Source organism: Aulonocara stuartgranti, assembly GCF_965226115.1.
Source record: "Aulonocara stuartgranti genome assembly, chromosome: 11".
NCBI lineage: Eukaryota > Metazoa > Chordata > Actinopteri > Cichliformes > Cichlidae > Aulonocara > Aulonocara stuartgranti.
The window spans coordinates 22,883,687-22,904,818 of record NC_138947.1 but is presented as its reverse complement, the minus strand read 5'-3'; the positions used below and the strand labels follow the sequence as shown (position 1 = coordinate 22,904,818).

Sequence of the window (21,132 nt, the reverse complement as noted above, 5' to 3'; positions counted from 1 at the left end):
GCTGTGGTAAGTACAGTACACTCAGTACTGCAGTGTTTTATTTTTATGATGGAAAAAATACATGTTTGACATTTAAACTCACATATCAAGTCCAACAGAGTTAAAAAGAATTCAAAGAAGAAAGAAAAAAGAATAACCTTCGCTATCATTTATATACATTTATGATGTTTTGCTGTTAGCAGCAGTGCTAATGCTAGCTTCGATGCTAATGCTAGCAACAATGCTAACGCTAGCTATAGTGCTAACACTAGCCTTAGCAGTTGTTAACTGACAAAAATAATATTCCTGTGATATTTCTTGCCGGTCAGTGAGACAAAAGTAAGAAATTAGCTTTATTATTGCCATTGTGGCTCAGTTTTAACAGTAAGAGTGCTAGCGCTAGCAGCATTGCTAGCGCTAGCAGCATTGCTAACGCTAGCTGCAATGCTAACGCTAGCTGCAATGCTAACGCTAGCTGCATTGCTAACACTAACTGAAGTGCTAATGCTAGCCGGAATGCTAGCGCTAGCAGCAATGCTAAGGCTAGTAACAGTCTAACAGTAGCCTTACATAAGTGGCAATACTTCAGTTAACTAGTTTGAATTGTAAAATGACTGCTGTATCAGTTGGTGTGCTATATTACTCTATAATTACCCTGCTGACTAGAAGTTCAGTGTATCATGTCGTGTGGGCTTTGTATTTCTGTTAGTCTGATAACACTGTACAGACAACTAACGTATTATTTCTCGTTTCTTTCAGGAACCTGACTGACACTGTGCTTTGCCTGGTAGGTGTGCACATACTGTAAGAGAAGTAGACCAAAATAAAAAAATAATATGACTAATATAAGCTGTAAAGTGATGGGTTCAAACTTTGTGCTAGACCTTTTAAACACAATTTTATAATAAATACACATAAGTGCAGCTTAACAATTGGGCTAAAATATTTTTTTCGTACATTTTTGTAGTCACACTACATGTGATTAATTAATGATTCACTCAATCATATTTGTATTTAAAAATATTATTGCTGAATTTAATTAAATATTTATTCTTTTAAAAAGTGCCCAATTATGCAACTTTTTGCACATGGCAGCCGACAACAGTTTAGCTTGAATATTTGTTTTGTCCTTTTGCAGTAGTCACATTTAGTTCATACAATTACCATGTGATATAATTTTAATAAAATTATTTTTTTTCTTGTTTTTTGTTCAGAGTGTGTAGAAGAAGAAGAACAAGGACCAGATCTCCAGTCTTCTCTCTCACATCCCAACCCCCCAACCCCTCTATCCTCTGTCCTGCTCCACCTATTGTCTCTGCCTTCTTTCCATCTGTATTTCACTCTGTGGTTTGTGAGAAATTTTGCCAAACCAACAATCCTTTTGCGGTTTGATTTAAAGCCGTGTCTCTCCTGCTCTGTCTGTTCTCTCTGCTAAATTTTCTCTCTACCTGTTTTTCACTCTTGGCTTGCTGCTGAAAAACGCCAAGCCAACAAAGCAATAAAGAGTGCATATTTTGCCTCAACCTATGAACAAACTGAACAAACAAAGAAAAATCTGCGGTTTGATTTAAAGCCGTGTCTCTCCTGCTCTGTCTGTTCTCACTGCTAAATTTTCTCTCTACCTGTTTTTCACTCTTGGCTTGCTGCTGAAAAACGCCAAGCCATTAAAGCAATAAAGAGTGCATATATTGCCTCTACCTGAGAACAAACTGAACAAACAAAGAAAACTAATTCACGGTTTGATTGTGATTTCCCAGCCGTGTCTCTCCTGCTCTGCCTGTTCTCTCTTCTAAATTTTCTCTCTACCTGTTTTTCACTCTTGGCTTGCTGCTAAGTTGTGCCAAGCCAATAAAGAGAGTGCATAATATTCTCTCAACTGAAGAACAAACTGTCAAACGAAAGACAACTGTTTAAGACAAATAAAAACTGAAATATAAAAACAAAGACAACATCTCCTGGTGTGTGCCACTCTTATCTTGTGAACATATTTTCTAAAGACTAAGAAACACTTGCAGTGTGTGAAAATGCCAAGGAAGCAGAAAAAGTCACAAGCTGCAAAACAACGCTGGAAAAAGTTTCATGAGTTTCACAAAGTACCAACATGTGAACAAGCTGAGTTTGATTTTCCTCAGAGCTCTGCAGAAGACAGTGTGTCTACAAAGACCAATTCTGACAGTGTCAAACAGGCAGGTCAACATGTTCCTGCACATGTACAACAGGTATCTTATGCTGATGCTGTAAAGAGTGGACTGCAGCATGAATTTAATGAACAACATGAGGTGTCATGTGACCCACAGGTGGGTTATGCTGATTTTTTGAAAAGAGGCTGTCACAGTGATGTGACAGGACCATCTCATGCAGAAAGACTGAACCTTGAAAACCAGCCCTCTGTTATACATGTCTGTGCATCTCGCAGCCAGGCTCATCCTAAATATGGAGACTCCAGAAACAAGCAGTGCACATGTAACTCACTCACATTTCTTGCTTTCCTTCATGAGAATGAAAACATGACTACAGCTGACCTTAATCTGGTCTTGGATAAAGGTGATGTGATGTACAAAGAGGCCAAGAAAAGATTTCCTAAAAATATTCATTTGGCTACCGATGAGCTGCCAGACAAAGTTGATGCTCGCAGGTCTATGTATCATGTCAACATGACACAGCCTTCCCGGTATGGGACATTTGAAGAACCTCCAGAGGAGGCAGTAGATACCTTTCTGAGCTTAGAAGCAGGACTGAGCTGCCTGTTGTCAGATGTGCAGTATGCCTTACTGATTATGAGTGGATTGTGTATCGCAGTGTTCAGATCCACATCAGGCATATATGGTTTCTTTGACCCACACCCCAGAACACCCATTGGTCTTCCTCTACTACTACAGTCACGTAATCGTGGTACAGCTGTGATGCTGAAATTCACACTCCTCAGTGACATGATTAAGAGGCTACAAGATTCTTATGAAATGATGGAGATATCACCCTCTTGTAACTATGAACTGAAGCCTGTGCAGTTCTACAGTATGAGCACAGTCAACCTGAGTGATACTATCACAGACACAGTCTGCAGACCAACAGCTGCCACTGCTGTGGCACCTACTCACTCTGATACAACTGTTGATGAAGCAAACCCCTCTACTCCAAGGAGAAACACAACCACTGATCCGACTGAAAATATCTTTTGTCAAATGTCCATTTGTACGCCACTGGTGAAACAAAAAGAAGTCCACATGACTCAGTTCACATCATATGAAGATCAGAATGAACCTCCTAATATACCAACTGAAGAACTATGCAGTGAATTAAGTTTCCTTCCATCAAGTGATGCTTTTTCATGTCAATCAAATGCTGCCATAACAAATGTTGCTGCCTGTGACCTTTCTGATATAGTTTTACAAAAAGTGAAAAAAGTTAATAAACAACAAAGGCAAAAAAGGAAAAGAAGATTAATGGCATCAGAGAAACCCAGAAATCAGAGAAAAGAAAACCAAAAAAGGAAAGAACGACAAAAGTATGCTTCAAATAAAGATCACAAAGAAAAGAAAAAATCTTGCACAAGCGAGACATATAAAAACAATCCTGAAGTTAGACAAAAACAACAACAGTATATGAAAAGACGTTACTGTGAAAATGATGAATTCAGACAGAAACAACAGCAATATATTAGAAGACGTTACTGTGAAAATGATGAATTCAGACAGAAACAACAGCAATATATTAGAAGACGTTACTGTGAAAATGATGAATTCAGACAGAAACAACAGCAATATATTAGAAGACGTTACTGTGAAAATGATGAATTCAGAAAGAAACAAAAACAATATGTTAAAAAACGTTTTTCTGAGAATGCTACAGTTAGAAAGAAACAACAACAATATATTAAAAGACGCTACTGTGACAATGCTGAATTTAGACAAAAAAAAAAAAAACTATATAACTAAAAGGTATCAAGAAAACCCTGAATTCAGAGAGAGACAGAGATCTCGAGTGACTCAGCGTTATGCACGTGACAATGCATTCAGAGTAAGACACAGACAACTAATGAAACAACTAATGCGAGACAGGTATCAAAGTAATCTTGCATTCAGGATTATGCACAACATGAGATGTGCCATGAAAATAAAAAGGAAATACAGATGGGTGAACAGACAAACCCAAGAGAGTGACAACAGTGTGATCAACGAGGCCATATCTGTGTTCAAATCACAAATCAAAGCTGGACCATCATACCCATGTACTGTCTGTTTCAAGGCTTCATTTCCAAACCAAGTGCGACCCTGCACAAGGTCAAAGTATGTCAAAAACCCACATGTGGTTGCAACATGTTTGACTGGAAGATTTGTTCATGTTTGTGATGAAAACTGCAGAAATGAGCAGTGCAATGTTCCCGATGAGAGAAAGAGAGAGTGGATTTGTCACACCTGCCACGATCATCTTAAAAATGGATCCATGCCAGCGCTTGCTGTTGCCAATAAACTGGATCTTGCTGATACTCCACCTGAACTGTCTGATCTCAACATACTGGAGAGACATCTCATAGCCAAGTGCATACCATTTGCCAAGATCATTCCTCTTCCCAAAGGCAGACAAAGAGCAATTAGAGGAAATGTGGTCTGTGTCCCATCAGAGGTACAGGAAACTGTTGAAGCATTGCCTCGATTGAGAATTAATTCTCAGATCATGAGAGTAAAACTGAAGAGACGCTTGTCTTACAAAGGTCATCAGCTGTTTCAGACTGTAAGCTGGTCTAAACTTGTGCAAGCACTGCATAAACTCAAGCAGATTCACCCACAGTATAAGGATGTGAGCATCAGAGATGATGCTGAGCTGTGTGATCCAACACTTCCTGATGAAGATGATGATGATGATGAAAACATGAATGAGGACGATTATGATGAGGCTGATTTAATGGAAATTGACAGCTGTGAGAAAAATGCACTGAGTGAAGCACAAAATAAAAATGAACAGGATATTGACATGTTACCCTGTGATGGTGAACAATCGCATGAACAGATGATAGATGATTCAGAGCAAGCAGATGGACTGACTAATGGTGGTTTTGCACTCGAGTCCTGTTTGCAGCCCCCTGATGTGGCTGAGGAGATATTATGTTTCAGTGAAGGAATCTACTCTGTTGCTCCTGCAGAGAGAAACAATCCAATAAGTTTTTTCAAAACACCTAAACTGGAGGCCATGGCCTTCCCTGTGCAGTTTCCTACAGGCCAAAACACACTTGATGAAAGAAGGCTGATCAAAGTATCCCCCAGTGGGTATTTCAAATCAAGACTTTTCTGCATTGATGATCGTTTTGCCAAAGACACAAACTATTTGTTCTTTGCACAGTTTGTGACTGAAATACACTTGGCTACATCCAGCATGACAGTACAGTTAAGGAAGGCAAAGCCTCTGACCAGAGATGGTAGAAAAATAACCTCAGGCATGTTACAAGATAAACATGAGGTGGAGAAACTGGTGCGAAATAAAGATGCAGTGAGATTCATGCAGCCTCTGAGAGGAACCCCAGCCTATTGGGAGAAAACAACAAGAGATCTTTTTGCCATGATCAGACAGTTGGGAACTCCCACGTTCTTTTGCACATTTTCAGCTGCTGAAATGCGCTGGCCTGAAGTGATTGAGGCAATAACAAGGCAGCAAGGTGAACAAGTGAATTTTGAAGGACTCGACTGGTCAGCAAAGTGTGACATCCTGAGAAGCAATCCTGTCACAACAATGCGCATGTTTGACAAGAGAGTTGAAGCATTATTCAGAGATTTACTCTTATCTCCCGCAGAGCCACTTGGCAAAGTCATTGACTACTTTTACAGAGTTGAGTTTCAGCACAGAGGAAGCCCACACATACACTGTCTCCTGTGGGTAGAAGGTGCTCCTGTGTTTGAGGAGGATGATGAGCAAACTGTTGTTGATTTTATAAACAAATACATCACAGCTCAGCTGCCTGATCCACATAAACAACCCGAACTGTACAAAAAAGTAACAGAAGTGCAAAAACACAGTAAGAACCACACAAAGACGTGCTTTAGGAGTTTAAGCTCCGGGTGCCGTTTTGGTTTTCCCAAACCACCCTGCAATGAGACAATGATCACAAGACCCAGTGAGGATGATGCACTGGAAGTAGAAACGGCAAAGAACAAGCTCAGACCACTGAACCAGCTGCTGAATGAACCTGAAACTGCTTCCATGAGTTTAGAGCAGCTCTTGGAAAGATGCAAGTTGACACATGCAGAATATGAGAGATACCTGAATAAAATGAACATGAGGAGTACGATCATACTAAAGCGTGATCCAAAAGACTCTTGGATAAATGGCTATAATCCACATCTGCTTGAAGCCTGGAACAGTAATATCGACATAAGCTTTGTTTTAGATGCTTTCGGCGCTGCAAATTATTTAATGAAATATATATCAAAAAAAGAGGGCGGGCTATCTGAGTACCTGAAAACTGTCATTGAGAACTCCCATAAGGACAGTGTAAATGAGTGCGATGAAATGAGAGCCGTCATGCAGGCATATTCAAAGAAGCGAGAGATCAGTGCACAGGAGTGTGTTGCTCGTGCATGTGGTCTTCACATGAAGCAATGTTCACGTGCTGTAATATTCATTCCAACTGATGATAATCCTGTGAAAATGAGTCGTCCCCTGTCAGTTCTGGACAACACAACACCTGAGTCTTCCAATGTTTGGATGACATCTTTGAATGACAAATACAAAGCCAGACCTGAAACACCAGAGTATGAGGAGATGTGCATGGCAGACTTTGCTGCTACTTGCAGGATTGTCTATGGCCAACAGAAAAAAGGTAAAGATGTTTTGCCCCTTCTCAATGAGATGGGGTTTGTGCAAAGGCGCAAAAACAATAAGCCTGCTATCATCAGATTTCACCGCTGCTCACAAGAAAAACATCCAGAGCAATATTACGGAAGACTGCTTAAACTGTACCTTCCTCATCGTTCAGACCACGAACTGAAAACACCATCGTTGCCAACCTATCAGGCTTTCTATGGTGCTGGCTGTGTACAGCTGCCAGGTACTGACCGTCTTGAGTACGTGCAACACATTGTCAAAAGAAACAGAGAAAAATATGAGAAAAACAGTGAGGAGATCGAGAGCGCTGTTGAGGAATATGAGCAGAACAGAGGTGTGACTGACGAATGGTGTAATCTGGCACCTGAATCAGATCTCGTAAGGTTGCCACTTGTTGAACAAGAAAGAGAGCGAGACAATGAAAATGAACAGGAAGATGTGCCCGACTACAGCCGTCAGGCTGATGCTTCAACAGAAGTCAGAGCCATCAGGGAACCCCCTGCTATTGATCCCACATTGTTACGTCAGATGTTTCAAAATCTGAATAAGAAGCAAGCCTGCATATTTTATGCAGTTAGAGACTGGTGCATTAAAAGAGTCTGTGCTCTAAATCCAGAGCAGTTTTTCTTTTATATTAATGGTGGTGCTGGAACAGGAAAATCACATCTAATCAAATGCATCTACTCAGAAGCATCTAAGATACTGAGCAAAGTGCCCAGATATGCAGACGACGTTGACATATCAAAACCCACTGTCCTGTTAACTGCTTTCACTGGGACTGCAGCTTTTAACATTTCTGGAACAACACTGCATTCTCTTCTCAAGCTCCCGAGAAGCTTAAAACCTCCCATTCAGGGACTTGGCAATCAGCTGGATGAAGTCAGATCAGAACTTTTGAATGCTGAAATAATCGTCATTGACGAAGTGTCTATGGTGTCAAGACATCTCTTTGCATATGTAGATGCAAGACTCAAACAGATCAAAGGGACTCGGAGACCCTTTGGAGGCATGTCAGTCATTGCTGTCGGAGACTTCTATCAGCTACCCCCAGTGCGACAGTCTAAACCTCTCTGTGTGCACGACCCGTCCGAGATCGACCTGTGGCGGGAGCATTTTCAGATGATCACTCTGACTGAGATTATGCGTCAGAAAGATGATGTTGTCTTTGCTGAGATGCTGAACAGAATTCGTGTAAAAGGAAAGTTGGATGAGCTTTGCGAAGCAGATAGAGATTTGTTGTTACAGGCCATAACTGAACCAGCCCATTGTCCGACTGATGCATTGCACATTTTTGCAACTAATAAAGAAGTGGATGCACACAACTCTTCAACACTGGCTCTGCTCCACACTCATATCATTGACATCCATGCAGATGATTATAGAAAAGATCCTAGAACTGGCAGAATGGCACTTCAAGACAGACCGTTGAAAGGAGGTAAAAACGAGTTACCAGACACACTGAAAGTTGCAGAAGGAGCTCGTGTCATGCTCACCAGAAACATTGACATACAAAATGGTTTGGTTAATGGAGCTTTTGGAAAACTACTTAGAGTAGTTCACTCTGAAAACGACCAACACATCATCAAACTTGGACTTAAAATGGATAATGAGACATCTGGAAAGAATAACCGCACACCAGCAGACGACATGGTGTACATTGAGAGAGCAGAGGAGAATCTGAAGCAGAAAGGAGTGGTACGAAGACAGTTCCCAGTGAAGCTGGCCTTTGCATGTACAATACATAAGGTACAGGGTATGACAACTACATCAGCTGTTGTCTCTCTTAAGAGCATTTTTGAGCCCGGCATGGCCTACGTAGCTGTCAGTAGAGTGACGTCTCTCAGTGGACTGTATCTTCTTGATATGGAGGAGAAAAAAATATTCACCAACCCAGAAATCACTGCAGCACTTGAGAACATGAGACAAGCCAACCTTGATGACATGATGCCTCTTCTACACGTGAGACAAACCCTCAGCAGGTCAGAGGTTTTCACCATTGTTCATCATAATACAGAGGGACTGCCAGCTCACATTAATGACATCAAAAGTCACCATGAATTGTGTCTAGCAGATGTTTTGTGCCTAACAGAAACACACCTGCGGGGCTCTTTTGTCGCAGAGAGTCTCCACTTGGAAAATTACAATTTGTTCAAACGCAACAGACACCTGTCCTACACAAACTTTCCCCAGATGGCAAACAGAAGTGGTGGTGGAGTTGCTGTTTATGTGAAAAGTGACATTCAAGTGCATGAAAAACAGTACATCCATAATGTAACTGACCTTGAATTTCTGGCTTTAAAGGTTGAAGCACCAGTCAGTGCTCTGATTGCAGTTGTATACAGACCTCCAGACTACACTCTGAGGCCATTCCTGAAAAACCTGGTAAGCCTATTAGACTCATTGGAGATCATGGACTGTCATCCCATCATAGTTTGTGGTGATTTTAATGAGAATGTTTTATCCAGTGCAAACAAACCAATCATGGAGTTGTTTGAGTCTAGGGGATACGCACAGGTCATCACTGCCCCTACCACAGAGAAGAACACACTGCTTGACCTAATTTTCATTTCTCAGTCAGATCGATGTCTCCATTCTGGAGTCATGAAGACATACCATAGTTACCATGACCCAGTATACTGTGTATTGTCCTGTGATGATTCATGATCTAGATCTTTGAATACAGTAAGTAATTTCTATATTGTTGAATGACTTAAGAAAGTAGAGCGATATTTAAAAGTTGACGCTCTGCATTGCAGTATAATGTTTGAATTGTTTACATAAAATACAATTACATGAATTAAGTAATGATATCAGTAAAAGATGACAATTTTATTTATCACAGAAAATCTAAAATTCACTAACAGTAACCTATAAATGTCAGAAAAATCAAATATAGCAGTTTAAAATGAATAGTGTAGGCATATCCTCTCTGCAGCCAGGCTTCAACATCCTGCCAGGCTGCCCCAGTCTCACCGTGGCTGGGAGGGAGGGAGGGTGGACCAGAGGATTGCCTACACAACACATAAATGTTCAACAGCTTCTTCATTGTTTCTGAGAGAACAATAATGACTAAAGGTTGCTTTTTAAAAAAACAAACAAACAAACAAACAAACAAACAAACAAACCTAATTACAGCAATAATGACAGTTAAGCCACTTTATGTGTGCCTCTATTTTGAAATACTATTTACAAAAATGTTATTATTTTGGTTTGTTATAAACTTTAAACTTTTTCAAAAGTATACGATTATATTTTTGGACAAATCTTTCGATGAAACATACATTTTTATGAGCTTTTATCATGTTTCGGCCAGTGCAATCATCAGGGTGGGTCTGGGTTGATAACTGCACATTTCTGGCCAGAAATGTTTCAGCAGTGTTACATAAGTAGTACATATGTAACACTTGCTTTCTGTTACCAGCTGATACCCTACATTTGTATAGACATTGGATGGTGTGAGGTTGGGGAGTTGAGTGGGGGGGGGGGGGGGTTTACGGTGGGAGCTGAGGGGGGGGGGGTGTTAGGTTTCCTTTTTTCTTTTTCTTTTTTAAGAGAGACACAGTCCTCCTGTGTCTTCTCCAAGCTTCACATGTAAGATCCAACAGTGTGAAGCACATAGCAGCTAGAAACTGTAATGCCACAGATCAGAGAGGCTTCATCATCACCATCTTCATCGCCGTACGATCAGAGCGTGAGACTTCACATCTGGAGCACAGGAGACATTCTGTGATAAGTCCTCCTTCTAGCTTGTCCCACAAGCAGTCGGTGAGATTTACTCACAACAAAAAGGGTTAATGACATAATTTCCATGAAAACATGTATTCATTCTTTGTAAAGTGTTTAAATTGTGTTTTCACTTGACCTTAGGAGTGTTAGAGTGTATTGTAATGTCTGTACTCAGGTGTTTCCCTCTGTGATCCATCCCCATCACAGCTGAGACACTCAGGACTGAACAGACTGCACAGTTTCTGTGACCGAGCCTCCAAAACACCTTCTTTGAAACCACTCATGATAGAAGGGCTTCATATTTGCAGCAGCACTACTACAGGTATTCAGTTTATTACAGGATGTGTTTGTTTCTTAGGACCAGCTCTGAGTGCACACTACCTAACATATACACCTTTCTGTTCATTACAAACCAACTACTCTGGATCATATGGCCAGTTGGCAGGAATGTTGCTGCAGGAAAACATCCCTGGAGATCACCATCATTGTCAGACTGACTGTGCCTCCTCTGTGCAGTGTCAAGATCCTCTCTAAATGAGTGTGTAAGTTAACATTTTCATTATTTTATTCCCTTTGACAAGACAAGTATCACTGATATTTACATTTACAACTACATATGTTCCCGTTTTCTGCTCTTCTTCCTCAGCTATCCTGCTTCTGTGCTGCTTGCCACACATCAAACACTGGCCGGATGACAGGGAGGATCCACTCTGAAGTCACTGGACGTGATGAGGATCATATGGGACTTCATAGTTTCACAGAAACATTGTGCTCTGTGATTACAGGTTTTAAATGGACATAATGACTGCCTCTCTCTGATCAACAGGCTAAAGGATTGTTTTCATTGTTAGTGCTCTGTACAATGTATGCTTATTTAGTATTTCATCACAGAGCAAACCTTTATTTATTTAACATTTTTTTATTTTGTTTTAATGTTGAATTAACTGTAGGGATTTTTTTAAGTGGGCACTTGGGATGTCATATGACCAGAAATGTGGTAACTGGAATTCAACAGTATGGAAGAAAAAATCTGCTGAGAACAAAACACATACAAAAACCCCCAAGAAAATTCAAATTCATTCCATGTAATCCAATCTAAAACATTTTAAACTGCTGAACAGCAACACAAACAGTGTTAAAAAACAGTGTTAACAGAATGATTATGATGATTTTGTACCAAAGTTTCAGGTCACATGGCACACCTAGTGTGTAGTGTGGGGTATCAGCTGGTAAGTATAGGTTTTTTCATATTTGTGTCCTTAGAGTTTAGATAGATAAAGCCTTGTGTATAATAATTAGTCATAACCACAACTCAAAGTCAGGGACTAACTAAATTTGGGACTTTGTGTCTGAGCCCAGGTTAAAACAATGTGTAAAAAAGCATTTAGTGGCATGGCTGAACAATGCTGTATTGATACTTATTTATCCATGTTCACAAAAAGGACTAATGTGTTTATTTGATTATTTGCATGTGTTAAACTGTGTCACCACCTTAGGCTTTCATTTGAGTTTACTCACAAATCTCTATACAGTTCTCTTTTACCACTGTGTGGACTCTGTTTACATTAAAACATAAAAAAGAATGAGTAATAAAAAGATGTGTAGACAGATCAGAAGATTAAGTAGACCGATAGAAACAGCTGTTCAGCCATGTTCTAAGAAACCAACACAATTTAAAGGTTCAGGATTGTGGTTTTAAAAGTTGAATTTTCATGTATTTCATATGTTGCTCATTATTTTTTATTTAGTTATTTAATTTAGTTATTTTTCTTTATTCTACCACTCCTTTTCAGAAAGAAGCTGTAAAATATGACTTAAGATTTTTATGTTATTTTCTATGACATACAAAACAAATTGATGTATGTAATACTATTAAACATGATATACACATGTGTATATGTCTGAAAAACATCATGCTGTATATTAAAGTTTGTATTTTCTGCAGAATGTTTGTTCATCTTTTAAGTTCATTTCAATTAGAAGAATATGAACTTTTAATATTCATTCAGAGGTTTTCTGACTCTAAATTTTCTTTTGTCATTACTCATCTTTTTATTATTTACATTTTAAACATGCTTAGCTTTTTCCAACTTCTTCTGTGTGAACATCAGCTTTCAAAGGTTCTGCACTTTTATTTTCAGGTTAAAAATTCTGTATTTTCCAGCTCATTCAGATTTTTAACTTAACATTCAGCAATTAATTCATTTCAGTGCATACATTCAGATTCAAGCATTCACACTGCAGTTTCTTCAGAAAATGCACTTTCTAGTTATTATTATTATCTATTCCGTACGTTTTTTGAAAGCCTACTCCTTCAAAACCGTTCAACTTAGAAAAACCATTCAAACACCATTAGATTCCTATTCTTTTGGACAACATTGCTTCTATTTTTTCTCATTTTTAACATTTATATTTTTAATTTTATTCAACTTTTTTCAACAAAAATTTATAATGTATTTCAATGGGGAGACCCTTCAAATTCTCATTCAACTTCCTCCTCTTTAAACTGTATCTACTTCCACATACATTGACATAGAGCCACCATTCAAACTTTAAAACGAAGACAAGACATTCAACTATTCAACTTGTATTTATCTTTTCAATATCTATTATACTTTTTCTTCAGTTCCAGTTTAAGTTTCATGATGTTTTTTCACCCGTTTCAGAGTTTATAATGGGTGTGTATGGGACGGAATGTTGGGGCTAGAGTGAGGCAGCTCAACTGCTAGAGTGAGAGGAGCAAAAAAATTAATCTTAAAATCTTTTTTAAAACTGCTGCTGTGTCCACAGCGTTTGCTCTACAGGTATGATTTTACCCTCAAAACGTAGCCATGGCTGTCCTCTTTCATCCAATGTGTTTACTATTGTCCTAGGTGTTACGGTTCTTTCATAAATGTCACCAATGCACAGCCTCCTCCCTCCAACTCTTCCATAGACTCTAATGTTAAAACGGCTCAGAAGGTTGGTTTGAAAATCAGAAGAGCATGGTGTTTTTACACTGTCACCACGTCCATATAATAAACTCCACAGGCATGAAAACTGAGAATTAGGTAGAGTGGACATTGCTGCCGCTCACGGTGAAAGAATTTCGTCAATACGACCTATACTTTTCATTTGGGAGCGATTTGTTTCGGCCTGACTTTTCTGTTCATTTTAAGCAGCAAAAGTGAGGCGCATGTCTGTGTACGTGTGTATGGAGCCATTGGGTGCAGTCACTATAGCAACCAGGCTCACACCTGCCTGCTTAACGAGCTCTGCCTGCCACTGTCCCAAGATTCATCTTAAGCACTTCTCTTTCAACTGCTGCTGTGTCCACAGTGTTACAGCCATCATTTTACCCTCAAATTGTCGCCATTATTGTTCTCTTTCCAACATCTTGTCTTTCAAAGCTCAGGCATTTAAACTTTTTAAACTGTGTGGATCAAAGTGGAGGGATCACATTTGAGTCATTCAGTGATTCAAAGAATATGACCTTTTAATATTCTTTCAGATGTTTTCTGACTCTAAATGTTCTTTTCTCATTTCTTAGGTTTTTCTAATTTACAATTAAAACATTTTCAGCTTTTTTCCAACTTCTTCTTCTGTGTAACCTTCAGCTTTTAGCAGTTCAGCACTTTTGTTTTCAGGTTAAATTCGGGGTTTTTTTTTTATCTCATTCAATATTTTTAACTTAAATTCAGTAATTATTTCATTTCAATGCATACATTCAGATTCAAGCATTCACACTGCAGTTTCTTCAGAAAATGCACTTTCTAGTTATACTGCAAATTTGTGTGATGGAGTAGTACAGTGCTGTAATCCTGGAGGACTTATTGCAGTGACAAAAGACAAACCTGCAGAGTCACGAGATGATTTATAAGATACAAAAGAAGACAAAGCATCCATTTGCAAAACAAAGAGTATTTTGTCTAATCTTCCTGTGCATGCAACATGTGACAAATGGTTTAAAGCAGACAATACTTCATCTTGTAGACATCATAAAGCATCGGAAACAAGTAGCTGGGTTAGTGCTCCAATATTTTGCAGCAAACATATGTTTCCTTAATTAAATTTGCAACTCTGTTTGAATGATTTTTCTAGTACATGAAAAGGCGCATAATTAGAATTTCACGATTTTGCTCAGGTGCACATCCCTCAGTATTTTCATTCAAACTATGCTGTGTCATTGAAGCAGTCAGGGCATCTTTTATAGTGTTGCTCTGCATTTAAAAGTATCTAAAGTAAAGGAAAATGTCCCCTGAAGGTTGCATAAAATGTTAACAACAACAGGAACACTCTCGAGAGGAAACATCATAGCAGGTCTCCTGAATCACATTTAAAGCCTGAGAACGATGAAGGACTTTTATAAGAAGAGGATCTTTTTCGTTTAGGCAAAAAGTATATTTTTCTTTTCATAGACGATCACCCATCTGGTTATTTATAGCCTGAAAAGTCCACACAGTAAATCATCTATGCATCATGTCAGTCCTCTCGCCCATTTCTCTGTTGGTCTCTCTCCTATATAAAAAAATGAATGAAATAGTGAAAGCATCAAGAGAACCAGCGCAACAGTTCAATGCGATGAAAGCAGATTGGTGCAGTGAAGAAAGAAATGGAGGCAAAGAAGATTTAAGCTTTGATAAATACAATCTTTGGCACTTGGATGGGCAGCAGTGTTAAAGACTATAAGCTTCCAGTACAGCCTAACGTGATGAACAATAACCACCTCACAGCTTCTGTGGGAGAAGCCTTCTGTGGGCTTCTACTCCAGTCAAGCTGAGGAGCCGCTTTAAGCGAAAAGCCACTTGAAGGGCTTTCTTTAAATATGGCAGATAACAAATTGCTGTTAGAACTTCCAAAAGTACAAATATTGAGAAACTACTAAAGTGCTCTTTAAATGTGATTACAGTTGAACAAAACTTCCCCAAAGGGGCAGGAGAGACCTGAAGGGGACATGAAATTAAGAGACTTTTTATTTCAGTTTGACCACTTGTTTAGTTGAAGCTGTGACACAGAACTCACAGGGTCAAGTAAGTTTGCTTAAAACCCTTTTTATAATCACACTTACTATACCCAAAATACCATTCCCAATGTTGTCCATCATGATTAAACATCCAATACACCCACCTGCCCAAGAACAGCCATGTTTGAAACCTTTTTTAAGAGACAATGATTGGGTTCACTGCAAACAGGAACTAATAATAACAAGAAGCACTCAGACCACAGAGCTGTGCCAAGGCAGCTCGTTCTCTGGGCAGTATTTACTTTTAAAGGAATTTTTGTTTTGTTCAATATTCACTTGCTTTGCTTTAAGAAGTTTGTAGTGCAGATGTAAAAGGTAAAAGTGGGATCAGAGGTCAAATGTGACATGATATTTGGATACAAACTATATTGCAATATTTAGAATCCCCATATGCCATTCCCTGTATGCCTATATGTTACAAACAACGTACAGTAAAAACAATGGCAATATGAAATAGTTCTAAATAGATTTAGCCAAGTGGCGGAAGGCTTTCACCTGGGTGGTGTCAGAATCTCATCTCTGCTTTTCGTAGATGATGTGGTTCTGTTGGATTCATCAAGTGATGGCCTCCAGCACGCACTGGAACGGTTCGCAGACGAGTGTGAAGCGGTGGGAATGGGAATCAGCGCCACCAAATCTGAGGCCATGGTCCTTAGCCCGAAAAGGGTGGAGTGCCCACTATGAGTCAGGGACGGGTTCCTGCCCCAAGTGGAGGAGTTCAAGTATCTCGGCGTCCTGTTCACGAGTGACAGGTGAAGGGAGCAGGAGATCGACAGACGGTTTGGTGCTGCGGCTGCAGTGAGGCGGACGCTGCACCGGTCAGTCGTATTGAAGAGAGAGCTGAGTATAAAAGCAAAGCTCTCAATTTACCAGTTGATCTACATCCCTACCCTCACCTATGGTCACGAGCTGTGGGTGGTGACCGAAAGAACGAGATCATGGAAACAAGCGGCAGAAATGGGCTTCCTCCAAAGGGTGGCTGGCTTCTCCTGTATAGATAGGTTGAGAAGTTCAGCCATCCGGGAGAGTAGAGGTGCTGCTCCTCCACATCGAAAGGTTGAGGTGGTTTGGGCATCTGACAAGGACGCCTCCTGGGCACCTCCTGGGGGAGGTGTTCCAGGTATGTGCCACTGGGGAGAGGGAGATGTGGGTTTCCCTGCTTAGGCTGCTGACCCCGCAACCCGGGATCTTGCTCTATTCCGACATGAGTGTAATTAGACATCACACAAGCTTTGTACTAGATGGCAGGCAGGTAAAAGGCCATGTGATATCCAATCAGACTGAGTCGAAAACATATTATTACATGCACATCTGTTTCCTAATGCCTATGAAAGTGCAGTGCAGAAGTGGATCTGTGAAAATGGCTACAGACGCCCGCCTACAAGTTTTTCCACATAAAATACCTGATGATGACAGAGGCTTCTCTCTCAGTAATGCGGACACAGTTGCCATGGCAGCCGCTCCATTAATTTGACTGTCTGAGTGCAGCATCCTGACCCTGCAGGCTTCACGCTCAGCGTTGTCCGAGCCCTGGACCAACAGGAAGTAGGCAGCACTCTCACCTTTGACCTCAACATCGGGCACTAAAAGAAAAGAAAGACAGGAGCATTTGTTACTTATATCGACTGCTCTCAGAAGTTTATTTTTTTCTTTTTTAATCTTTCTATTATGCTTCACTAGGGATGGGTATCGAAAACCGGTTCTTGTTGAGAACCGGTTCCCACTGTTTCAATTCCTTGGAGTTGTTTGCCATTTTTGCAAACGATTCCCTTATCGATTCCAGTCGCCCCGAATGACGTCACCACGTTGCGGAGCGTCATTTACCTGGCAGGAAACACGGCGCGTAAGCAGCTCAAACGCTCAAAAGTTTGGTTATACTTTACGAGAACGGATGACAACAGGGCAACTTGCAATACTTGCAAAGTAGATATTTCATTTAAGAGAGGAAACACTACGATTATGCAAAAGCATTTGCTCACAAAACGCGTGATGACCTTAAATGAATGTCGTGTTTTTAATTCCGCTCCGGACTCGTGAATCTCAACCCAGCAGCAGCGGTAACGTTTGCACGTCCTCTCCCGTTAATGCAGCAGGTAAATAATCAGCTAACAGTGCATATTATGTTAGCGCGATCTGCCTTATTACAAAACCTGCCATTACTGTGCATTTAGGTGACCATGATGAGAGAGACAGACAGAGTCTGGCTCAGATGCTGGCAGTTCTCGCTGCAGTCTACCGGTAGCGTCTCCTTTCAGGCCAGGATAGACGAATGTCACCGAACAGTGACTAAGTTTGTGGTAAAAGGCTTGAACCCATTTGCCACAGCAGATGCCCCCAATTTTAGGTAAGTGAATGTGTTTAATTGTAGGCAGGGACATTACTGGATATTCTTGTGTAATTGCTACTGAATAATTTATGTTATAATTTGTTATTGCTACAGAAGAATATTTATTTTATTATTTTACATTTACAATTTTTTTTTCTGGGGACCCTGTGACACCCCATTGAAGAGCCATAGGCTGTGGATCTCTTAAGATCTCACTGTTGGGTTTGTAAGGCCATGTTACTCCTAAATTTCTATCTTGTTCAAAGAGAAGATATAAAACGAAGTTCTAAGCTAATTGAACTTAGTGTTCTCCTTTTTTTTAAAAAGAATCGATAAGAGAATCGATAAAGAATCGAATCGTTAACTAACCAACTTGAGGCTTAAGGGAATAATGGTAATAAGAGGGACTGATCCATATGGGCACAGAGAATAGCCACTTTTTGTGGTACTGAAGTTCCCGGGCTTTCATTCAAAATCTGTTTATCGTGAGCACCCAGCCATTAAACATAAAAATTATAAATAGCTTCAAGCTATTTCAAGCTATTGATGCCTGTGGGCACTATCAGCCACTGAGACAACAGACAAATTTTAGTGTTTTAATGAATGAATATTTCATACATTAAGGCTGCCTGTTTATTTAAGAGAGGTGAACAATACATTATAATTGTACATAATAATATCACAGATGATAGACTAAATAAATAGATTTTACTTAGATGCTTGTTCATTCTTAATAAAGTGTTATATGTTGAATTGAACTGTATGTCATCTGTTCAAAGGCTCTCCCAGTCAGTGCTGTTCTCCATGCCTGTCTTACTGTACATGATGTTATTAGCACAAACACTTTAAAAGTTACTGTGACTCAAACATAGAAAAATAGATTTTTTATTTCCCTCACCTAATTTTTAAAAGTATTTTATAGCATATAACACGTTTGAAAATATGCTTTGGTTCCCATTTAACTCCAGAAAATCATACATCAAAATATGGATATTACCTGTCCACAGATTCATGGTGCAGTAACTGCTCTTTTAACTGTCTGGTGTCTTTGCTTTGTTTGGTGTTTGTAGACATGGTTTACATGAGTTTTTAGCTGAGATTCAGAGGTTTCTGTGGACACTACTCATGTCAGCACTTATATTTCTGACCTCGTGTTATAATCGATTAAACGTGGTCTCCTCCCCTTTGCCCCCATTTTTGATGTTGTGGGTGCAAATGATCAGGCGTGACATTCTCATAATAAATCAGATAAAATACTGCAAAGAATTAATCCTGCGTTTGTGTGATTGAAAAGTGTGTGCAGTGACACTGTTTTAAAGATTTGGCATAAATAATTCTGGAGTGAATGAGCCTAAACATGATGACCGGACTAGTGACACCATATCACCTGTGACACTCACACACGCACGTATGATCTGAATGTTTGAAAGTGTTTTGGAAAAACTCTGTAAAGATTAGATGAACAATACTCAAAGGATAAATTCAACTGTTTTATTTTGTTAGATAAGTTGAAAAACAGTTAAACAAGCAAGTAAATAAAGAAACAAGGTAAAACGAAGTAAGAGCAAAAAGTTAACAAGTAAATAACGAAACAAGGTTAAATGAGGTAAGTTCAAAAAAGTTAACAAGTAAATAACGAAACAAGGTTAAATGAGGTAAGAGCAAAAAGTTAACAAGTAAATAACGAAACAAGGTTAAATGAGGTAAGAGCAAAAAGTTAACAAGTAAATAACGAAACAAGGTTAAATGAGGTAAGTTCAAAAAGTTAACAAGTAAATAACGAAACAAGGTAGAGGAGAGAAAACCCCAACAATCCCCTCTGAGCAAGCACTTGGCGACAGTGGGGAGGAAAAACTGCCTTTAAACGGGCAGAAACCTCCGGCAGAACCAGGCTCAGGAGGGGGCAGTCAACTGCCGGGACTGGTTGGGGGGTGAACAGAGGTGGAGCAAGACGAGGCTACATCAGTTGAAGAAGCAGTATTGTCCCTCTACCGGAAAAAGCTGAAGAATCTTTTCTTCTTTTTCATGGACTTTTCCACGAGCGCCTTTTTGTCCAGGATGAGGGTTCTCAACTCATCGATGGTTTCTGTGTTTTGCCTCTCAAGTTTCTTGCATGTTTGTTCCACCTGTTCTAATGTTGCTTGTGTTTCTTCAAGCTTTTCTTTGAGGTCTTTGGATGTTGCCTCCTGTGTCAGCTTTGCCTTCTGCAGGTCTGCATTTCTCACTTGATCTTCTTTGTGCAGGCCTTCTAGCTGCTCATTTCTTTTCTGGATATCGCGGAGCGTACACTGCAGGTCCTCATGCGTTTTGTCTTGTTTTTGCTTTTGGGCCTGCATTTCTGTGTTTTCCCGCTTCAAGTTGTTGAATTCCAACAATATCCCCTTAATGAGCTCTGAGTTGTTTTTCGCCATGTGATCAATCTTTTTCTGCATGTGTGAGCATCGTTTTTCTAGTGTTTCCTTTTCTCCCTCCAGCTCACTTGTTTTGACCTTCAGTTCATCACAGAATCCTTGCAACTTTTGATTTTTACTCTCAAAGTCCTTGATAATGCACTTTTCTTCTGGCAGTCTTTCTTTCTGTTGCTCTTTCTCTTGAAGGAGGTCTTTATTTTGGACCAATGTTTGTTCCAACTCTGCCTTCACCATTCTGTACTTTTCCTGCATGCCTTGGAGTTCGCGCTGCAGGTCTTTTTGCTTTGTGTCCTGTTGTTCCTTCTGTTGGAGGACTTCTTTATTTTTTTCTTCAGCTTCATCAAGCTTTCTTTGGAGCAGGTGATTCATTTGGTCCATGTATTGCAGATCCCACTCCATTTTATCAATCGTCGCTTTCCTGCCTTGAAGCTGCTCGGACATTTCTTTAACTTCAGCGCTCTTTTTCTTGTTTTCTTTGATGAGGGATACAATCTGCTCTCTGGCTTGAGCAAACTTGATCCCCCAGCCCTCATTAATAATGTTGATGTCGGGCTGGCGCTGTAGTGTTTCTTCCAGGTGTTTGTTTTGTGCTTCCATCTGTAAGCACTTCTTCTCCAGGTGAAGTTTTTCTTCTTCAATTTGTCGAATTTTGTTCTGGAGATGGTTGTTTTCATTCCTACTCTCCTGTAATGCCCTTTGGATGGATAAGAGGCCATTTGGAGAAATTGGCCGGCCACGCGTGGAAGGAGAGGCGGCGAAATCTTTTTGTCTCGGTTGCCGTAATCTTGGATACATGTTGGCGTTTGTATCCGATGACTCTGAGAGGTTTCCAAAATTTTCTGTAGTGAACGTTTGAAGGCTGCAAACACAAA

General features: G+C 39.9%; 2 protein-coding genes across 2 annotated transcripts in view; one reads left to right on the top strand and one right to left on the bottom strand.

Annotated features, from left to right (window-relative positions):
• mtbp (MDM2 binding protein) overlaps window positions 1–21,132 on the bottom strand; it is a 61,680-nt gene that overhangs the window by 22,402 nt on the left and 18,146 nt on the right. The window contains exon 12 of the mRNA XM_082550676.1: window positions 16,927–17,106. Coding sequence (XP_082406802.1) covers window positions 16,927–17,106 — 180 coding nt within the window. The remainder of the gene's footprint in view (window positions 1–16,926; window positions 17,107–21,132) is intronic.
• LOC309717965 (uncharacterized protein) lies at window positions 434–7,025 on the top strand (the record flags this gene model as incomplete). The annotated part of the gene is made up of 3 exons (XM_082552906.1): window positions 434–766; window positions 1,194–3,484; window positions 6,947–7,025. The coding sequence occupies exons 2-3, from the start codon at window positions 2,004–2,006 to the stop codon at window positions 7,023–7,025; spliced, it is 1,560 nt and encodes a 519-aa protein (XP_082409032.1). The 5' UTR covers window positions 434–766; window positions 1,194–2,003.